Source organism: Malurus melanocephalus, unplaced genomic scaffold (genome assembly GCF_030028575.1).
Source record: "Malurus melanocephalus ecotype Western Australia unplaced genomic scaffold, MMel_1.1 scaffold_5, whole genome shotgun sequence".
In the NCBI taxonomy this organism is placed as follows: domain Eukaryota; kingdom Metazoa; phylum Chordata; class Aves; order Passeriformes; family Maluridae; genus Malurus; species Malurus melanocephalus.
In genome coordinates this window covers 6529983-6550599 of record NW_026623237.1, presented here as the reverse complement: position 1 = coordinate 6550599, position 20617 = coordinate 6529983, and the positions used below count along the sequence as shown (strand labels likewise).

Genomic DNA, 20617 nt, shown 5'->3' with positions numbered 1-20617 from the left:
GAATAAGTAAAGAGAATTGGAGTAAGGTAGTAAACGGGGCAAAAATAATAGCAATGACCTAAGGTTTTACTGCAGAAAATGTGAAGCATCTATAGAGTTGAGATAAAAAGTARGGAAACTACAGTCCTAACAGTGACAGGTCCCCAGCTGACCAAAGGCCCCTTGTTTTTCTGCATCTATTTCTGTCAGCTCTGTCGGTCTACTTGCTTTCTGCAGTTTTCTCACATGGCTGCATGGCAAGATTCAGGGAAAAGCTCTGTTTTTGTCCTGCTGTCTTCTCCTAACACGAGTATTTTGGAAGATACAGCACCGAGTGAGTCCTCTGTTACCTCCTCCTTCCCATGAATGCRTTCCCAGCTGTCTGCTTCTGTTCCTACCAGTTGCAGTGTCTGGTCTGTTTAAGTTTGTAAATTGCTTTGAGATCCTTCAAGATAAAACGTTCTTCTTAAGTGAGATCATTATCGCCTTGTACATTTCTCCAGTCCCTTCTCTTAGTTCAAACGTCTTGTCTCTTCTCGACTTGGGGTCCGGCATAGTGCTTAGCGTTCCTCACTCACAGCAACACAAAGCTTACACACAGATTTCAGCTTCCGATCCTTGAGTTGTTCAACGCCTCTAGAGTATTTCAGAGCTGAAGGTTAAATATATGTATTTTCCTGAGCCAATGCCAAAAAGCTTAGCACTTGCCACACAGATCGTTCTGCATTTGCGTCTGACTGCATGTTATTTTGTGTGCTTCAAGAGACTGTGGAGTTCTCTTCCTCCCACTTCTGAAGTACTTACTCATTCTTGGAAGCATTCCAGCTACGACGTTGCTCTGAGATCCTACACTGTATTCTCATAGCCATACTTTGTTCATGTTCTTGTGGTTAAACTGTACACCTGTCAGGGCAGGGATTTGACTCCTCTGTGGTGTAGTGAACTTACAAAGGGGAACCCTGACAGGAGTTCAGAGGGCTCTCTGTTCAAAGGTTCATAGGCAGTAACACAGTGTTTGAGCAGGGGAATCTTATTCTGTCCAACTGCAAGTATATTGATGTCTCCATCTTCTATAGTTTAACTGGCTCATAAGGGAGATTTTCTCTGTAGAGTATCTATGTGTGTTTATTCCCAATGTCATTCACATTCCAGTGAAATTTTCCTCTTTCCTATGAAAGTGAGGTAATCTTAAACCTATGTTTATGATATTACAGTCATTTCCATGGCAGTAGACTATGATATCATCAGTAGAGGATTATACCTTTCCTATGTATGTTAGCAATTAAAAATTATGGTTTGTGAGATAAAACTTGTATTTACCAAGCTTTTAGCTTTAGTCCATTTGAGGCTGGGAAACTATTGCTTAATCCTCTAGAGAGTTCACTTGGGTAATGGAGTAAATGAATCTAGAAACATTTTGATCCTAGCAGGTGATATGTTTTTGGGGTGTATTTTCCTAGTGAGAGAAGAAAATCATCTACTCCATGTTGTATTCTCTCGCCTGGCAAAGAACCCAGTGGTATTCCTTAAGGTTTTGTTTTTCAGAGCCACTTAAATGGTTGACTTACAGATTCACAACTTTCAATTCTTATAAGAATGCCATTTTTCACCTTTGAAGGTCGGTAAGCTATTAGACACTGCCCGCAAAAGTGAAACAATGTGATCATCAGTCTTTTCATCGTTTTAGSAGGTGCCCTATTTGCCCCCTATGAGTAGCTGAATCTCTTTGTTTAACCTTCCTAAGGGTGTACTTGTTTTCTCATGAGTTGGTGACAGCAGGGGCCAGTTTCAACACCATAATGGCAAAAGAAAATTCATCTATTTAAAATATAGAGYCCAATGTTAGAACAGTTGCTAATGCTGAAGATGAGAGTTATAAAACATAATTTATTTCATCCCTTCAAATACTTAAGATTTTTAAGCCAAGGAAGTAGACTTTCCTCAAAAAGAGTGAAGAGAAAGGGAAAAGACATCAGATGAATATTTGTAGAGAAAAGTAATTGTCAGTCTGGATATTGCAATATGAGACTAATAGTAAGTTTTTTGGTAATATAGTTTAATTTCACGTAATCTCTGCACATAATCTCTGCACATTTCAGCCTGGCTGTTTTCCCACCTAAAACAACTGAAGCCTCATAAAATATCTCTTTCAACAATCTGGGTAAGACTGCTGGGAAAAAAAAAKTCAAAATGGTATAGTCTAAATACATAGAAACTTGTATGTGTTCAGTTGCACAGAAGGTCTAGGATGTGAAAAGGTTCTTCCTGAAATTCTTATCATATGATTGACTACAGCAAAAAGAAATTSCTTTCCCCATTTTTGTTCATTGAAATGGAACCAGGCTGGAATAAAAGGATAGGCAAAATTCTTGTATTTTTTGAGACTGAAATTWCTAATGCCGTAACAGACCTGGCTCTTATTTACTGACAATACAGTCAGGTAATGTGAAAGCAACMTCCTGAGTGTGCAGCTTCCCCATCATTCTGCATTCCTTCTGAGGCTTCATCTGTCTCTGGAAAACCCAGAGTTGGTACTTCTGTGAGAGAAAATTAAAAGTCAGGAAGYAAAATCATTATGATCATGGAAGAGGCTGTTGGCATGAAAGCTTTTTTAGCAATTGTCTGATATCAGTGTGAGAAAGGGTTTGTTAATTTCTGCTACAGAAAGATGTCATTTTATCTCAGTAATGCTCTGTGACAAATGGCCATTGCTTCATATTATAACGTCCCACTTTACAGAGAGCACAATTAYAGCCTTGTGCTCTGTGTAGGGTTCTTAGTCTGAGCAATTCCAAGTAAATAKCATGAAATACACTGGGCCCTAGCATTGTCAGTACCGCAGGGTATTCCTTGAGCTTCTGCTATATCCAGCTATACAGATTGAATATTACATTGTATTATGAATGTATCTATAAATTCTAGCCCAAATAAACATTCTTGCCGTATTACTTCCACAGTTTTTTAATGGTTTGGTTATTATCCTACTATTACTGGAAATTGTTTTTGACTATTTGAAATAAAACATCTCTTGCTTTTTCAGTCTCAAGGTGTCTGACATGCAACATTCACTACAGTCAAATGAGAAGGAACTCCTTTGAAAATGTTCATCACAATAAACAGATGTKAGGCATTAGATTCTAACAGCCAACACTAAGAATATTGTATTTTGTCCCCCTTTGTGAGCCACAGAATGGTATGATTAATATTCCATTCTGTCCTGGTRATGAATTACTTGCTGGCTGTACTGTTAATGGAAATAACCATTTTCCTAAATGCATTTCTAGACATAAATATCTTTGGGTGAATTTTAGTACTCGTGACAGTAAAGAGCTGCTGGCACAAATCAAAAGCTGCAATAAAAATCATACAGAGTCGATGGTAACAAATTTGTGTAAAAACACTCTGGGCAGGGATATATATTATGTTGCCTCTAGGAGCTGTSTGAGCTGTTCTTTCCATAGGAGCTTACCAGTAAGGTTTTGTTTGCTTGTTTTATATGGCTCCAGTTGTTAGCTCCTATATCAAGCTGCACTAAGTTATTTGATGCTGACATCCAGGTTCCCTTGAGGATCCTTGTACCATATACTTCAAGCCTGAAGAAAATAAAAAATTATTTTTCACTAGTATGTTGCCAAAGTAGGTGCAGCTTTATAGAACACGTTGATCTTTGTGACAACTAATTATAAAATAAGAAGGTGGTAATGTTCCCAAATATATCAATGTGCTCTCTTCTTCATTTCATTTCTGAATTTAGTCCTTTTTCTCTCCTYTTTTTCCAGTGTGACATCAATAGCATGTCATCCCTGAACCATGAAATTTCCCCTAWTTTGCTTTCACCTCTTCTTGTTGTCCTTCTCCATCATGTTCTTACAGTGCACTTCTCTTCYGTATAGCTCCTTCCCTCTCATCTTTCAAAAATAACTTCTGCTTCCAAAGAATCATAACTTCTGTTAATTTATTCCATCTATCACTTCCTGTGTTCTTTCAGATCCCTGCTTATACAAAATGCATAAAGCTTGGTAGTAYAAACAACAGAAAGAAAAAAAACTCTGTTTGGAGCTGAAAATGAAGGATAAGCAGATTAAGTTGAGTACTCACRTGGAAAGATGGGCATTTTCCATGTTCTCAGTGGTAATGAGATTGAATATGCCTTCCTTCTTTAATTGTCTGATCTTGTTAGTATTATTCATTGGGAATATCCTGTAAGTATTGTTCAATCGTTTTTAAAATTCATTTTCCTTTTTCCCAGAAAGGACCAAGTTAAAAATGGCCTGTTGGGAAAAAGCAGTTGGTGATTTTGCTGGCATTCATATTACTCCATATAGMGGCAGCAAAAATATGCAGATTTTTCTTCAGTTTTTATTCCCTTTTGCTCATTAAACTCTGTGCGTAAATGAAGACATTGGAATTGTCCATTGGTAGGCATCAGAAGCCAGGGTTATATAGAATTACACTTTTCTCTCTGATATTTAGGTATCTGTCACTCCCGAGAGCTTACATGATGAAAAAGGTAAAGCTACCTACCTAGAGGGGATTCCTCCCTGTCACAGCAGACTTAACCTTGGACTGTGAAGCCCAGGCACACTCTCCCCACAGCCTGCACATTSTCATTTTTGCCCCACAAGCCTTAATGTTACTGTAATTCAAGATTTTAGTTGATGCCTTTAAAATTAGATGGAGCTTCAGATTCACTTTTATCAGTGAATCAATGGGAAGATAGCTTCAAATTAAAAACTTGACCAAAAATTTATCCCTGAAGTGGGTGGGCAGTTGGACTTAATGGTGGTTGTAGGTCCTTTCCAACTGAACNTTCTATTCTATTCTATTCTATTCTATTCTATTCTATTCTATTCTATTCTATTCTATTCTATTCTATTCTATTCTATTCTATTCTATTCTATTCTAATGCATGTATACCATGTATTTAAATATATTTATTGCTTTCATTATCTATGATACATTGAATAAGTATATGTAAACCTTGTCTCATTTTGGTTATACTTTTCATTTGTGACCCGTATGGATTCTGCAGGAAGCACTGCACTTATAAACTTGATAAAAAATATCGTACTTGCCAAAATTACTGTCTTGGGCATGAGCTTCTAGAGCAACATCTTATTGAAGAAAATTATTAGCAGTTGGCTCGCACTGTRCTTTGTCTTGATGACTTTGTAGTGAAAACACATCTAATAGTTTATAAAGCCCAATTTTCTTGTGTGCAAAATGCCAATACTTAATGGTATGATCAGGGGGTCTTTTTATTTTTTACCTGAAAAAGACTGACAGCAAGACTTTGTATGGTAGGTACCCTGTTTTCTCTATGATAGTAAAGCAGAAGCACAGATTACTTTGTTCATTGACTAATATATAGAAAATCATGATGACAAGAACAAGGACCCTGTGGCCTATCCAACCAACCATATTATTTCCACTTTGTTCATTGTTGTCTGATAAATCCTTTTTTTCAGACATATAGAAAAGATTAATGCTCACATATCTTGTTTATCTTAATYGATCACACTTTGCTTGGGTTGCGAAGGTTGTTTTGTTTTGTATTTTTTTTTCTGCTCTAGCCCTGGTATTTCATCATGATATAATGTTCTGTTCAGCATAGGAACTGTAGGCATCCTGCTTCAGTTCTGGGTGAGCACAGCCTGTTTCAGAGACAGTCTATTCTAGCATTACTGTCAGATTGCATTGAAAATAATTATGTAACTGCCATTCCAAAAATAATGTAATCGAGAGACATCAATGAAGAGCAACGTGGGAGGCAAATAAAGCTAGAGAGTAGCAATTCTGAAAATTTCCACAAYCTTTCTTAAATACAAAACAGATGTTTGGTAAGAATGATGGAATGTTTACTGAGACTTAAATATCTGAAGATAGATTTATTTGAGATTTTAGATCTCTTTAGGGCTTCAACTTCAGAATTAAACATTCCACATATTATGAACTCAACAATGTTGTGCCACTTTTTCCCCAAATTTAACTGCTAGTGATGTGAGGAAATGTTACAGGTTTGTTGTTCCATGAAAAAGCTTTTTACTTTTGATAATTAATCATAGAAATAACTTCTTTGTTGAAGTTTTCATATTCATAACATGATTTAGGAATTTTTATGTCTTGGTGATACCATAATTTCACTGAAATGCAGTACAGTGCACTACTCTAAGTGCTTCAGGGCACTCATCTGCATGCCTCTCTATTTGTTTCATCTTTTAATATCCAGGAGGGTAAAATCTGATTCTGTGCAAAGGTCAACAAAGTTGTTYATTGAAGTTCTTAAATAGCTGTGGACAGCTGTTCTCCTTCTATGTGTTACAAGTTTTGGTCTTTTTCAATTGAAGCTGTGATTGTACATTTAAGAAGATAAAACCTATGTCCCTCTCACATGTAGTTACAGCCATTCGTTTAATTTTCTCCCTTGCTAGAGATTTTCTRCAGTTGTTCCACTTTAGCAGTTTACCCACTCAGTAATGAGATTTACAAAACAGCTTGTCTATTTTTAKATATCTATATATCTATTTGTATGCTTATATAAACAGTTTGTATATTTATATATTTTTATGTATATTTCTGTTTCATAAAATACATATTTTCTCTGATGGCAAAACTGATTGAAAAGGTTCCTGCTGCTTTGCAGCAATTTATCATGTGTTGTGGTGACAAATGGTTTTTTATGTAAAATCAAACAGATTTAGAGAATCCCCTCGGAATRGATGATGGTGTGAAGCTTTTGCATGTTGCTATGCTGCAGAGGGACTCCTCTGTAAGTGTCAACCTGATACCAGCTTGGGCAGTGCTTCAGTGTTACTGCGGGCTGTGGGCAGTAACTGTGGGCTACAGAGAGAACTCAGACCATCAAACATCCAAGCAATAAGCAAGTATTTGAATTGTCTGAAAAGTTTTGTTGTTTTTTTTAAAAGAAAACCTTGTTATGTTTAGGGACATAGAAGGGAAAAGAATAGATTTTCTATGATTTTTAGTTTTTTTCAGTCAATAAAGTTCTGAAGGAAGTCTACAAACCTAGAACCAGATTGCCTCATGCTTAAACCAAGCTGTAGTTAGCTAAATTCCTGAGGAAGTGTCTTTAGAAATCTTGGTCATTTCCTACCTTCCAATAAGATATTTTAGTGGATGATTAAAAGGGGTGAAAGCATAAATGAGTCAAGAAAATCAGATTTTGAAAAGATTGTGGTCTTTTTGTCTTTGTGTTATGGATACTTTCCCACAGCACATGTTCAAATCTTCAAAATGAAGCTAGACAAAACAGAMCAAGGCTAAACCAAAATGTTAAGCCAGATCCAAAAGAGGTCTGAGACCTTTTCACCACAATGTTGTATTAATATTAGAGGCAAGAGCTATTCTCTCCTTTGTATTTCTGAGAATCATGAAAGACCAGTAAATTATATGTACTAGACAGTGGCAAGTTACACCTATTCTGATCTCACTGGGATTTTCCCCATTCTAGGGAATTCCCAAGAGTGGAGAAAGCAAATTTTCTTCAGTGATTCAAAGAGAGCAGAATCAAAGCTAAATTCTAGAACTTTACATTTTATTACTTTTTATTAAATCAGTTCCAAATGCAGTATTTCTGCTGCTATTTTTGTACCCCTGATCATCTTCACCCTTCTTCAGGAATGAAAAAAAAAATCTGAATGATTCTTTTAATACAATTTAAATGACAGTCATTGTAGGAATTTTAGGTGATATTTAATCTGATGCAGAAATTCTCTTTCCCTCTGAGTTGCCTGATGAGAATATTGTTGGGGGTTTATTAYAGAACAATACGTGCTTTTCTGTTTTCTTTTCTCCTGCATGTTATTTCTCTGAAACACACTGAGACTCTGCTTTCCAATATATCGAATGAGCTAAATATACTGTACTACCTAGGCAAACCTTAGCTACAGAGCATTCAGTGTTTTCAACATGAAGTATCAAATGCAAGCGGCAACTTTGGCTGAGGGCTGTATTGCTGCCAGCAGAGGCTCTCCTGCTCCTCCCTTCACAGGCTCACCTTGGCTACTGAGTAATGAGTTGGATAAATTCAGTCGTCCAGATGCAAATGACCCTTTGAACAACAATGTTTTGAATTAGGAAGGTCTGTAAGCAATAAAAGCAGTGCTAGAGAAACAGTGGGGAAATACTGCTAGGAAGTGGGCATGGCTTCACATCAGTTTAAGCTAACTCTGTAGTAATTTCATGTGTTGAAAACAAGGAACAATCATTGGTTAGGTGTGAAGAAGTAGAAGCAAACCATGATTAATTTATRCACATTCTGCTGATATACGTATCTCCTTTCCCCTTCTTCATTCTTTCTATATCTGACTGTGATGTAGTCACTGCTTAGACTGGAACTTTTTGAGAAAACCCAGAATACTGGGAAAGGTGCATTAATGACTCAGTACGTTKTGCTTTCACCTCTGATTCAGCGCCTTAACGTAGTAGTAAAGGGCTCTGCTCTGGTTTTAATGCCATCCCTCCAAAGCGATGTCTGTCTGAAAATAAGAATGCTAATCAGCTCTAGCCTCTAAGGGAACTCATGGCACACAGTGGAAAAGGAAGTGAAGTTAGTCCAGTGGTAAAATTCTTATGTGTGCTTTTGTTCACCTCAAACCTCTGAAACATGAGTGTGTGTAAGATTCTTCATTTGTCACAAACAAATGTGGGCAGCATTCCTGTGTACTTTATATTTAAATATTGTTTTGTAAAAACTCAGTTGAAATTCTGCGTGATTATATTCCTTGCTTGTAATGTCCAGAGTAATTAAAGATGTTTCAGTCCGAACTTTCCTCTATAAATATGATTCAGTAGTACAGTGCACAATTTSAAAAACATACAGTAATTTTATTTTACTTGAAATGCTTTGGGAGTTTTCAAGTTCAGTTTCTGGTTGCTCATAAGACGAGAGCTCAGTATCCTTTGCACCATTTATACTCAAAGCTGAGCAGAATTTGTCGTGTAAGCAAGGAGGAGTCTGTTGAGTAGTATCTTATATTGGGTTTTTCAGGTCAGTGTTTTCAAATTACGTCAAAAGTAGTAAACGGCTTTGCAAAACATTTTATGTAACGATTCTGGAAGCCCATGTGACATTTTTTCTAATTAACTTATTTAGCCTAGTTTTGGAGTAACATTAGATGTTTCATCACTTTTAGGCTATTTTGGGTATTCTTTGTGACACCATGAATAAGCCAAGAATTTATAGGATTTCTTAATCATACAGATTACTCATCACTGCCTGCTCATAACAGAAGCCTGAAATGCTCATTAAAATTGTCTGATGTGAATCAAAAGTTAGTATAGTTGCAGAATTAAATTATGAGAGAATACCATTATATTAGCAAAAAAAAAGMACCCATTTCAGGAATACTGGTTTCAGTGAAAGTGAAAACTGCAGGCTTTTATATGGATCAGTACTCTGAATATGTTTAATGTGGAAAATAAAAATTGGCTTCTGAAGCAGCAAATTGGTCTGGAATGATTGGCAATAATGCCTAAAATGAAGTATGGTGAAGGGTTTGTTTGTATTGAGCTACAGGAGCTTGCTGCATATTCTTGCTTAGTCTGTTTTTGCCTATTTTTAAAATTCACTAGCTATAAATCRCTCTTTCAACTTGATCCTTTGCCCTTTGCCTTGTACCTTTCCATCAAAACAATAAAAAAGGTCATCTCCRTGTCTTCCACAAGCTGTTTGATTTCCACAGACAGTTGTTATGCCATGCTGCTTGAAACACTGAGACTGAAATTCTCGTCTCACCAATCCTGTTTTTTCACCAGTGAAATTATGATGCTTCCACTGGAGTTGCATTTTGATGCCAACATAAAAGAGAGAAGAATCAAGTCATGATCTGGCCACTGTTAAAACAATAATATTTATGATTGAACATACTTCTTGAATATGAACTCTGAGCACTGCTATTAGGAGATGTGTGCTGGAATCACAAAGATTGTTAATCTTTGCCTAAAAATATATTAACTTTTTGTGGAAGCAAATTCTATTTAGAATAAGCTAAATCTTTTTAAAAACAGCCTAAGGAAGAGAAATGAATTGAGACTTGATGCCATATTCATATTGCAGAATTTAAATCAGGAGACAGTGTGAGCTGGTGGATTAAGCTGATCCCTATTCTTGGTTGTGCCACCAGCTTCTTGACTGACCCAAGTCATGAAAAGGCAAAATGCCTTGACTAAGTTCCACACCYGCAAAACAGGAATAATGATGTTGTTCTGCTTTTTAAGGTGTAGTGAGATGAAAGGAGCTATACAAGATCTGCTATTTGTACTTATTACCAATGCTGTGTGAAACATCCCTCGTTACTGATAGGCACATWATTTTAGATGCGTGTCTGCAGTACCCTGGCAGTGGCTGAAGAGGAGCTTCCTCATTTGAGTTTTATGGCCTCATTCTCTGGTCCACAACAGTCTCTGCTTTGGCTTCCAGTGGTAAAAATGGTGATAAATTACAAATGTTACCATTAAGGAACATTGTTTATCTATTACTATTTTTTGATACTCTTTGCTGTTACACCTTTTTGCCTGAAAGCATACTATTACTGTTTGTTGTAAACAATTTCCTGGATGCTGCTGTGGGCAAACAGCTTAACCTTAGCTCTATTAGGAGCTTACCAATGCTTTGCATRCATATATAAGGCAGCTATAAGTATMRTTTTAAAAAGTTMATGTATTTTTATTGAAAATGGTTTAAACATTTCCCAACAAAATGTTCCTGGCTCTGCRTCTCTGGAAATGAGTGCCATGAGCTGTATGTGTGACTCTCCTGGGGTTTTATCTGTGGCCACCCACACAGAAGAAAGCCGGTGACTACACTATCCTCACACTAAAATCTGGGGTGCTGTGTTAGTGAGTGTCTCTGTTAGTGAGTCTGCATCCCTACCTGTATCTCTCTGGAAACTTTAGCTGCTAATGAAGCACAGACCTGTAACAACCCTTTCAAAGCCAAAATCTTAATTTCTGGGAGTTTGGGACTTGTTTGACTTTGCTAGTTTCATTTTAGGTTTTGTTGACTTTCTAACGATCTTAAACCTTTGGACTGATGAATGCTGGAATTGAAAATTAGAAGGAGAAAAAAATGTTTGCTTTTTCCTGAGAATTTTCAGTAAATTAGACTGTRCTCTGTCATTAGTTCTGTGAGATTCTGCAAACACCCATATGCCCCAGAAGGTGCAGCATAAGCTCAGAAAGTAATATACACATATTCTTCATATTCTTTCRAAAAACAATCTGTAGTTATTGCCTACTGCAGAAGCATAGACTCATAGAACATTCAGGGTTGAAAGGAATTTTAAAGATCATGCAGTTCCAACCTCTTCTGCCATGATCAGGGACACTTCCCATTAGACCCAGTCTGCTCTAGGCCTTAACCAACCTGGYCTTGAACACTGCCAGTGTTRGGGCATCCACAACCTCCCTGRGCAATCTCTTCCAKTGTCTCACCACCCTCACAGTGCATAATTTCTTCCTAATAKCTAACCTTTTATTCTGTATTGGAAGACTGGCAGTTTTCGAAGAGTCACACAATGGTTGAAATTGGAAGGGACCACAATGGCTCATCTGCTCCAACCCCCTGCTCAAGGGTTATCCTAGAGCACATGGCACAGGATTGCATGCAGGCAGTTCTTGGATATCTCCATYGAGAGACTCTCTGGGCTCAGTCACCTGCAAAGTAAAGCTTTTCCTTGTATTCATATGGAACTTTCTGTGCATCAGTTTCTGCCCATGCCTCTTGTTCTATTGCTCAGCATCCCCGAGCAGAGCCTGGCTCTGTGCTCTGACAACTCCCTTCAGGAACTGACAGACATTGATGAGGTCCCTTCTCAGTTGTGTCTTCTCAAGGCTGAACAGGTTCAGCTCCCTCAGCCTTTCCTCAAACATGAAGTGYTCCAGTCCCTCCATCATCTTTGTTGCCCTCAGCTGGACCTGCACCAGCGGCTCCATGTCTCTTGTACTGAGGAGCCCAGAACTCAGTTTTTGAATTTTGAAGCTGCTGTGAGATTTATTGGTAAAAYGATGATATAAATTGACAAACAGAGCTGAAGTTAATCTCTTCATCATTAGGGTGGATTTCTTCTGCATTCTTTCAGACTCCCATTCCCCATGCTCCCTCTCTGTCCTGCAGACTTCTGGAAACTTATCTGAGGTARCCATTGTTGACTGAACAGTTTGTTAGTACATCATAAAATGCCTTTCCTCTCCATGTTGTGAACTTCTTTGTAGCATAAAGGACTTTACAGTTACATTTTTTTTGTCCTTGTGCCTGGAATGCATGGCTTGAGAAGGCAGAAATTTTAGTTGTCTGAGTGTTGGAAAGGCATCTTTGTGTTGCATATTTTAATAGAAATCACAAAAGTCAGGAACTCTTTTCACTCTGAGAAACATTCCACATAGACTCAGTGGTGTCTTTTATTCCTTTCAACTTTTATWAGAGATAGCAAAACATCTGGTAGGGTTAACAAAACTGCAGTTTTATTTTGGTTTTTTTTTCAAAATGGAAATGAAACTAGAATATACTCCTGATGGCTTTTGGCTTGTATTAGTGCATCTGTTTCTGAGCACCCATCCRCAGAGGGATGTAAATGTAATTGGTCTGCATTCAAGGAAAGAACAAAATGCTGAGAAGTTGTAAAGCTTGATTTGTAAGAGAAAAACTGAAAAAAGAAAAATGTTAAATATGTACAGTGTGCCTGTGTGACAGCAGTGGAGAGGCAGGTTTTGGTAACAATTACGATTCTGAGGAGTGTGAACACCAACAGAGTGAAAAATTACTTAGGGATAGTTTAAGAAGGTATAATTAGAGGTGATGGAATTACGTGAGCTATATATAAACTTGAGCCTAATGTTACAGTAAARAAATGAAGTGTGAGACCTGAAGATATATTTTTTATCTGTATTGGGTTAGCACCTGGGAATCCCAGTCAGGGATCAGGTGCTTCTTCTGTAGAAACATGAAACATGAGCAAAAAGAAATTRATTTCCCTTGCTGAGGGGACAAGAAACTTGACTGGGTGACATATAAGGAATAAACTTAAACTAGTGACATGTGGAGTAGAACCKTATGAAGTCTTTCAAGGATTTTTTGGTCTGTTGGCTGACTGTTGAGCAATTGAGGATTATAACAATATAATTCTTATTTTGAAGATACTTGTTATCTTCAGTCACTAATGTRTGTAAATATTGCTTTAAATTGGAATAGCCTTACTACTCGATTGCCAAAAGCTGGAGAAACTGTCCTTGGACATAAGTTTTTCGTTGGTTTTGGTGGGAAAGGAGCCAACCAGTGTGTCCAGTCTGCTCGACTTGGGGCCAAGACCTCGCTGATTTGCAAGGTAAGCTCTTCAATTACAGCTGAACTGAGCATTCATGCAAATTCCAGTAAACCTTTCGGTCACTTACWGTAAAGCTCTTGGTGTGTTTTTAGCTTCTTTTAATCCCTCTATAATTCTCTTTTCTAATTCTTATTTCAGCTGTAAATTTAAGCATGGAGGAGGCTGTTTAAGAACACTGCCAGAACCAAAGACTAGTTGGCTGCAGATCTGACAGAAATTGCATGTAGAGAAGGATTGCAAAACTTAGGTTGATATACCATGGAAAAGAGAATTGGAAGAGTTAGAGATGTTYGAAATTTAAGAAATCTTGATTAGGCCTCCTCTTTATGTTCCCCACTGTTACAGCAGTCAGCACTTCATTGATGGTGTTCAGKTGCTAGGAGCTATGGTCACTCTGAAATTTGCTTTGTAAATGGTTAAAAATCAGACACTGACAAGCCAGTGACAAATTTGAGAAGGAATGTAAAGCTTAGTGCTTTGAGGATTGAATCATTRTCTCATTACTTGAGATTAAAATAAGGTGTTCTTGCCCAAATTCTAGCACCTTATTKTGCTCTGGGATATTTGTGCCTACTTTTCTGAAACATTTGATATACTGCAGTTCTAAAGAATTGCTCACAGACCATTGGGCTGATTGCACTTGGCAGATGCTATATTCTTAAAGTGCTTTTCTTTGATTTTTGTCATTAAACATTATAAGTTTTGAGTGATCATTACTACGGTTAAGATCAAATTTTCTCCCTCTGTAGCCTTATTGTCTATCCTTTGCTAACTCTAGATGAAACTTCAAATTGACTGGACATACTTTGTTTTTTGCCATAGCTGGGGAGGATACTAAATTTGCTGGATCATTGTCTGTGAGGGATTTTTTGAGAAGTACTGGAAACATCTCAAGGAAATAGAGAAAAAATAGTTTTTTTCAATGCAATATTTAAACAAACAGTGTTAGCTATAAATTACACCTGAAAGCATTTCTGTGGGTTATTATCACTGGTTGTTCTACATTAGTGTAGCTTTTTTTTATATTGGCARTGTTTGCACTTCTGTCATATTGTGTATATTTGATCGTCTTTGCATTCAAGAATGATCAGATTCAAGTACAAGATGAACTGGCAGTGAATTCCCTTCTAACATTTCCTGCTAAATGTTAAAGGGTTTTTTTTCTGTTTCAAGTGTGAATTTTGCTCTTATTTTTTAAAATGGTCCGGCCTTTGCTTAGTGCAATGGAAACATACGCATTCAAAATAAAATTTAGTAGCTACTGTACTTTCTAATTACTTTTCAAGAACATGTTTCTGTTATTTCAGTAAAATTTGGTCTTGTCTGACTTTCTTTCTTTCTTTGTTTCTTTCTTTGTTTCTTTGGTTCTTTCTTTCTTGCTTGCTTTCTTGCTTTCTTTCTTTCTTTCTTTCTTTCTTTCTTTCTTGCTTTCTTGCTTTCTTGCTTTCTTTCTTTCTTTCTTGCTTTCTTTCTTTCTCTATCTCTCTCTCGTTCTCTTGTTCTCCTTTCTGTTGTGTATTCGTTGGAGAAAATGTTAGCATTTTCTTATTTTTTTAAAAAATTTTGAAAGTTAATGTTTAGTTTTTAAAAATTGTACTTTGTAGCCTGAAAAATAATATCTCATGGAAGTCTCATATACAGTCTTATATCTGCACAGGTCAATGAGATACAGTATAAAGTTTGTTGCTAAATAAATGAAGAAGAATCTGGCAATAATGARCTTGTACAATTATTTTTAGTGCAACAAGTAATTTAAATTTTTGGTAGTTCTTTAAGCTGTATTGCCCCTCACACACATACTCTGTGCTTCTGTTTTGGTCATATTTCCCAACATGTTTTATCCAGTATGGGTGCAACAATTGCTTCTACAATCTGAAGTTCAGAAAATGGGATCAGTGTTAACACTAAAGAGACATTCTGCTGGAGTGTGGCATCCTCTTAGTGGCAGTGTTATTTASATAGAGGGTGTCCTCAACAAGAGTAGAGGTAGACATCTCTGATCAGGTGACAAGGCTTTTTTCATACCTCAGAGCTTTAAAACACAAGAGCCAGTRATTGGTGAGGGATGCACAAAATGTCAGTGATTGAGAGAGTATTATAATGACTTACACTTATGACTAGATATGCCACAGAATGCTGGGGAATTCAATGAAAAAAAAATTGTAAAAAAAGTTTAAAAATTGAGTTTGAGTAGTTTGCATTTGGAAATGCAAACAATGTTCTGATTCCTGCCTGGATGTCTCTGCTAATGGCCACTGTTACTCTTAGTTACTGATGTGTGCCACAGTAGCAGTCAATTTGCTCTGTACTATAAAAATGTAGTGATGGAATAGTTACAGAGAAATGTGAAGGATTTCTTTCAGGGTACTAAAGGATCTAAGCAAATAAATTAATTGCTCTTGTTCATACAAGAACACTGTTGCAGTGCTGAAAAATTAACATTGTTCTTGAGAGATTACAGACTCCCCAAACTATTTTCTTTCTTTTTGTCATGATCAATCAAAAAAAAAATCTGTTAAACATTTTTGATTAAGATGGTGGTGGGATGTTGGTCTGAAAGTCATTGTATGTGCTGAAAAAGGTCCTGCTTTACTTCTGATAAACAATTTGGAACGATCTTCTGTGGACATTGCTGATATTGCATATACTAAGTTCTGTTTAAGCCAAGGCTATATTTTATTCCTACCTAGAAATGGGAGTGTTGTGTTACCATGTTGTATAGTCTTTTTTTTTTTTTTTTTTTTTTGCAACAATCTGCAAGCCAGATTAAAGTGTTGCAAGCAAAATGCTCTCTTGGAATTGTATGAATATGTCTTACCTCAGATGCAGCCAGAATGAGATGGATATCTTCAATTGTTTTTTCCTTTTGTATTGCTGCCTTAAGCTTGTCTTTAGTACCTGTTTAATTCCCTAATGGCAAAAAAAGAGTAAACACTCTAAATAAGAAAGAACGTATAGAATAAACAAAAATTGTTAAGAGGTATATGCTTTTTGTTGTAAGTAATTTCCATGTMCAAATGAGTGATTCCTAAGCTGCTAGAATTCTAGCTGCTATGATGCCAGCCAACTCCCTAGCTCCATGTGGAAAACATGATCATAAGCAGGGAAAACAYGGACTGAAAAATACTGATGCAATTCCACTTATTCTGATATGCAAACTGTGGGACAATAATGCTTGTACAAATGGCTTTTGTTGTTAAGAACTMAAGAAAGAAGAAATGCTATTTCAGCACATAACAGTGTTCTGTGGTCAGCAGACTAAGACATTTATTTTCCTGTTTATCCAGTAGTCCAWCTAGCAGAGTCTGTGCAAAAGCAGAAAATATTTAAAACAATATTATATAATTTGACATGGTCAGTAAATATGCCTTTACTCTGAAGAGTCTGATGCCCAATTCTCTTGTCTTCCTTGGGGGCAAAGCCTGAATGGAAAGATAAAGTCCTTCAAATGCACTAGGATTAACTGGGTTGGATGCTGATGAGCTAACATAGAAAAAAGTTTCCAGAGGAAAACGACCTCCTTGGACACCCCTTAGAGGGCTTCCCTCCAGCAYTTAGTTGTCTTATTGCGAGCAAAAGTACCATGGCTGCTCTCAGCTGTTCTGACAATTCAAAAGTAAGGGATGCCTGTCAGTCAATCATGTAGGAGCCAGAGCTGAAGGAAGGAATTTCAGYTGAGCTTTTGGAAGAGAGTTATGAAATATTTTGTTGCTGAATTAACTGAACAAATCCTGAGATTTGTTGTAGAAGATTTATGGTAGCGAGGGAGGGAGAAGGTGATACCATCAGACGGAATGTGTTCCAGAATAAGGTTGTTAGACTGCAGAGGTGAGCACAACTCAGGTTTAAATTGCAGATGGCTGCAGTCATCCAGCCTAAAGTAGTTAGAAGATGCAGCTTCTGACAACCTGYCCTGTCTGGCAAACTGGGAGTAGTCAGAAATACTCTAATATACAAACAATGAATAACACAGACCCAAGAAAATGTTGGTTTGCTTGGGGTTTTTTTCCATGCACTAGAGGAATRTTCCATCTGGTTAGACTATTCTGACCTAAATTGCTGTCATCCTTTGCTAAAAGACTGGGACTATCCATAATAGTGCTTTAGGAAAAAAAAAACCACCTTATAGAAGTTTCAAATCATGGTTGTGCAATCAAATAYTGAGGGGAAGGTTCGTCCATCTGTGATGATCCATCTTTAAATTCTAGAATTCTGAATCATAGTGTTATATTCTTGTGATCACTAGCTGGTTCTCAGGCCTTCTCCAAACGTTCTGAAAGACTGAGCTCACAAACAGACAAATTTCTAACAGCYAGTAGAGGCAGCTTCTTTGTGCTTATAGTAATTCAAGTGCACCATTAACTATGTGGTGCTGTTTTGTGAGAAGATGGATGATTGGTTACTGCTTCTCTAGACCCATAGCCAGGGTCTCGATTTGTCTTCTAATCTGAAAGATGTTTCTTTTCTCCTCTTGGAAAAATACTTCCTGTAGCATTAGTTAGTCTTTGATACTGCTCAGATAYACAACTCTTGGAATTGAGAGCACATTCTATGCATGCTGAAGACAGGCTAAAAGTGGTGAATCAAAAGCTTTGTTTGCCTTATAAATATATTTAATATTCTGGCATGATATTAAGCRAGTTAAACTATTTTTTTCCTCCATATACCTCATCTCTTTTGTTCAGCTTGTGTAATTAACAAAAAGAAATTTATATTAGTCTGAATAAACAGCAAGCAGAATTGTTTTCAGATAAAAGATTAATGGAACTGAAATTACAGGCTTTTAAAGTTGCTGTTAGAAAAACAATAGACCATAGCTTGACTCCCTAACTCAACTTGATCTGCTGTTGCTGGATAATGCAAACAACAAATGCTGACTTTCTAAACAGTACATTTAGTACTGAGAATTGTGGAAATTGGTAATGCGTGGTTTATCATCACTTTCTATCCCATAGACAGAGTTTGGTATTTTACCACCAAGGAAACTTAGGTAGAAAATTCACAATGCAAACTGCGATTAAGAAGGATACCAGAATTGCTTTCARTTCAAAGCTGAATAATTCAGTGTGTGCCCAGATTTTAAAATTTCCAGAAGTTTCAGTGTCAAAAGAGCACAGGAATTGTACAAGGATGAAACTTGAATATAGCAAAATGGGTGTTTGTAAAAGAGGAGGAGAAAACTGCAGAACACTATTCTTAATGTTTACTAATAATATTAATACATTTTTACTGTTATTTTGTATTTGTTATTTGTTGTTTAATAAAGCAAAGGGCTTCAAGACTGAAAGTGTTGTATTGAAATTACATTTGAGCATTATGTTGTCTAAAGATAGTCTATCTGTCTTCTCCCTTTCTGTAAAGAAAACCCATTCTATTATCTTTTGTATAGGTTGGGAAGGATTCCTTTGGCAATGATTATGTTGATAATTTGAAGAAGAATGGTATTTCTACAGGTAAAGTTTTACTTTAAATAAACATTTGGTATTATTTTGAACTTTAAAAACTGGTAGTTTTTAGGAAGATTTATTACTTTTTTGCCTTGTTGGATATGTTTTACCATAACAAACTATGAATAGCTATTTTGRTGCAACTGGGAAGAATGAATGAATGAGAGAGAATATGGGGGCTTCTGAAATCAGCTGTATCACGGAAAATAAAAGTGTAGTGTTATTACCTCTAAACCTCAGATGATTGCATCAGTGCGAATCACCTGAAGATAACTTGCTGTTATGCAATTGTTTAGTCTGGAATTAATTATGATAATGCCTGGTGAGAAATTGAAAAATTCAGTCTGATTATTCATTCTCGTCTTCATGTTGTCAGAGGAGGGATGGAGTGGAAATTCAGTAGTAAATGCAGTATGTTTCACCTTTGTTTTGTGAACCAACCCATGCAGTCATTTTAGAGACTGCAGCTGATGTTACTAACATACACACAAAAATCAATGTTAAAAGGCTTTCAGAAAAAGGGAAAATCAAGCATCCACAATAGTCYATTGTCTTTGCACCTTTGTAAAACCAATTCTCTCTCTACTGTGCACTGCTTAACTACATGATCACATTTTTCTCTGCACAACTCTTGTCTCCTTTGGGGTGGACAAGGATGGACAGATGTAATCTTAAGTGGCAATTCAATATTCTGTTTATCTCTTCTGTTTAATGTGCAGCCACAAGCTTAATCTACTGCATTATTCAAATTCTGCCTTAGAGAGAAAGCTATCAGTATTTTGTAGGCTTTTTTATTATGCTTATCAGTGTAGCATCTAAATATTTCACAAATGTATTTATAAGTTTATTCATTGTGTATCTTTCAACTTAAGCAAGAAACCAAGCAAGGATGCCATAAAAACMGTGTCTTTTAGTGTACAGTTCTGAATGTCGCCAAAGCATGCCTAGCCTGTCTCTTTGGTTGTGTAAATAAAGCAATTATAATGCATAACACTTAATGAAAATGAATATACCACAAAGAACCTTAATGTTTTCTGACTTAAATGATTAATCTTGCAATCTTAACATGAATTTTTAAATAGCCTTTATAGTAGCAAAAGAAAACTGTAGGGAAAAAATTCAGAAATTCCACCATATTGCACTTCATTGATAACTAGGTAGATCAGTTGAAGGGTTGGAATGTTTAGGTCCAAGGTACCAATTTCTGCTGATTGAGTTAAAAATATCTCAGAATGGTGTTTGATTGTCACCTCCTACATTGATCAGCCCTGGAGAAAAATAAGRTATATTGCTGGTGAGGCTGGTCCAGGATCCTGTCTTGTATTCCAAGATTTAGAAACAAGGGTGATTCAGTGTGCTCAGACCCTTTTGCTCAAGATGCTCTTATTTCARTCATGGGCTTTTCATTCCAGTTTAATCCTTTTCTAGCCTATCCTTTTTGTTGTACATAAGGATACTGGGTACTGGATGAAAATCCTTGGTATGATGCCATTTCTGCCAGCTCACTTATCTTGGGTCCTTGTTGTATGTCTTCTTTATGTTGCCCTTCTGTTTCCTCACATATCACCATACCCCTTTTCTTCCCAATTCCAATMTGTTTTGGAATCTGGAATTTTCCCCTTTCCCTGTCTTCTTGTCTTCCACAACCAACCAGCTACCAGTGCTGCTCACACCATTTAGATCTTTATGGATTTGTTGTTTCCTCTCCCACATTTGAACTGGGCACCTTGCTGTTCATGCTGCAAGAGCATTGACAGTACAAACGACACACATCCTCTGCTTTCAACTGCAGCGTGCAGACAGAGTTCGTGGTGAAAAGAAGCGGTAATTGCAAGGGAAGTTCTGCTC

At 36.8% G+C, this 20617-nt stretch overlaps 1 protein-coding gene across 3 annotated transcripts in view; it reads left to right on the top strand.

Moving 5' to 3' along the window:
• The window catches only part of RBKS (ribokinase), a 71265-nt gene that overhangs the window by 6377 nt on the left and 44271 nt on the right, over nucleotides 1-20617 (top strand). For all 3 annotated transcript variants that reach the window (XM_057371209.1, XM_057371199.1, XM_057371190.1), the window contains exons 2-3: nucleotides 13190-13322; nucleotides 18712-18775. In XM_057371209.1, the coding sequence (XP_057227192.1) occupies nucleotides 13190-13322; nucleotides 18712-18775 (197 nt within the window). The remainder of the gene's footprint in view (nucleotides 1-13189; nucleotides 13323-18711; nucleotides 18776-20617) is intronic.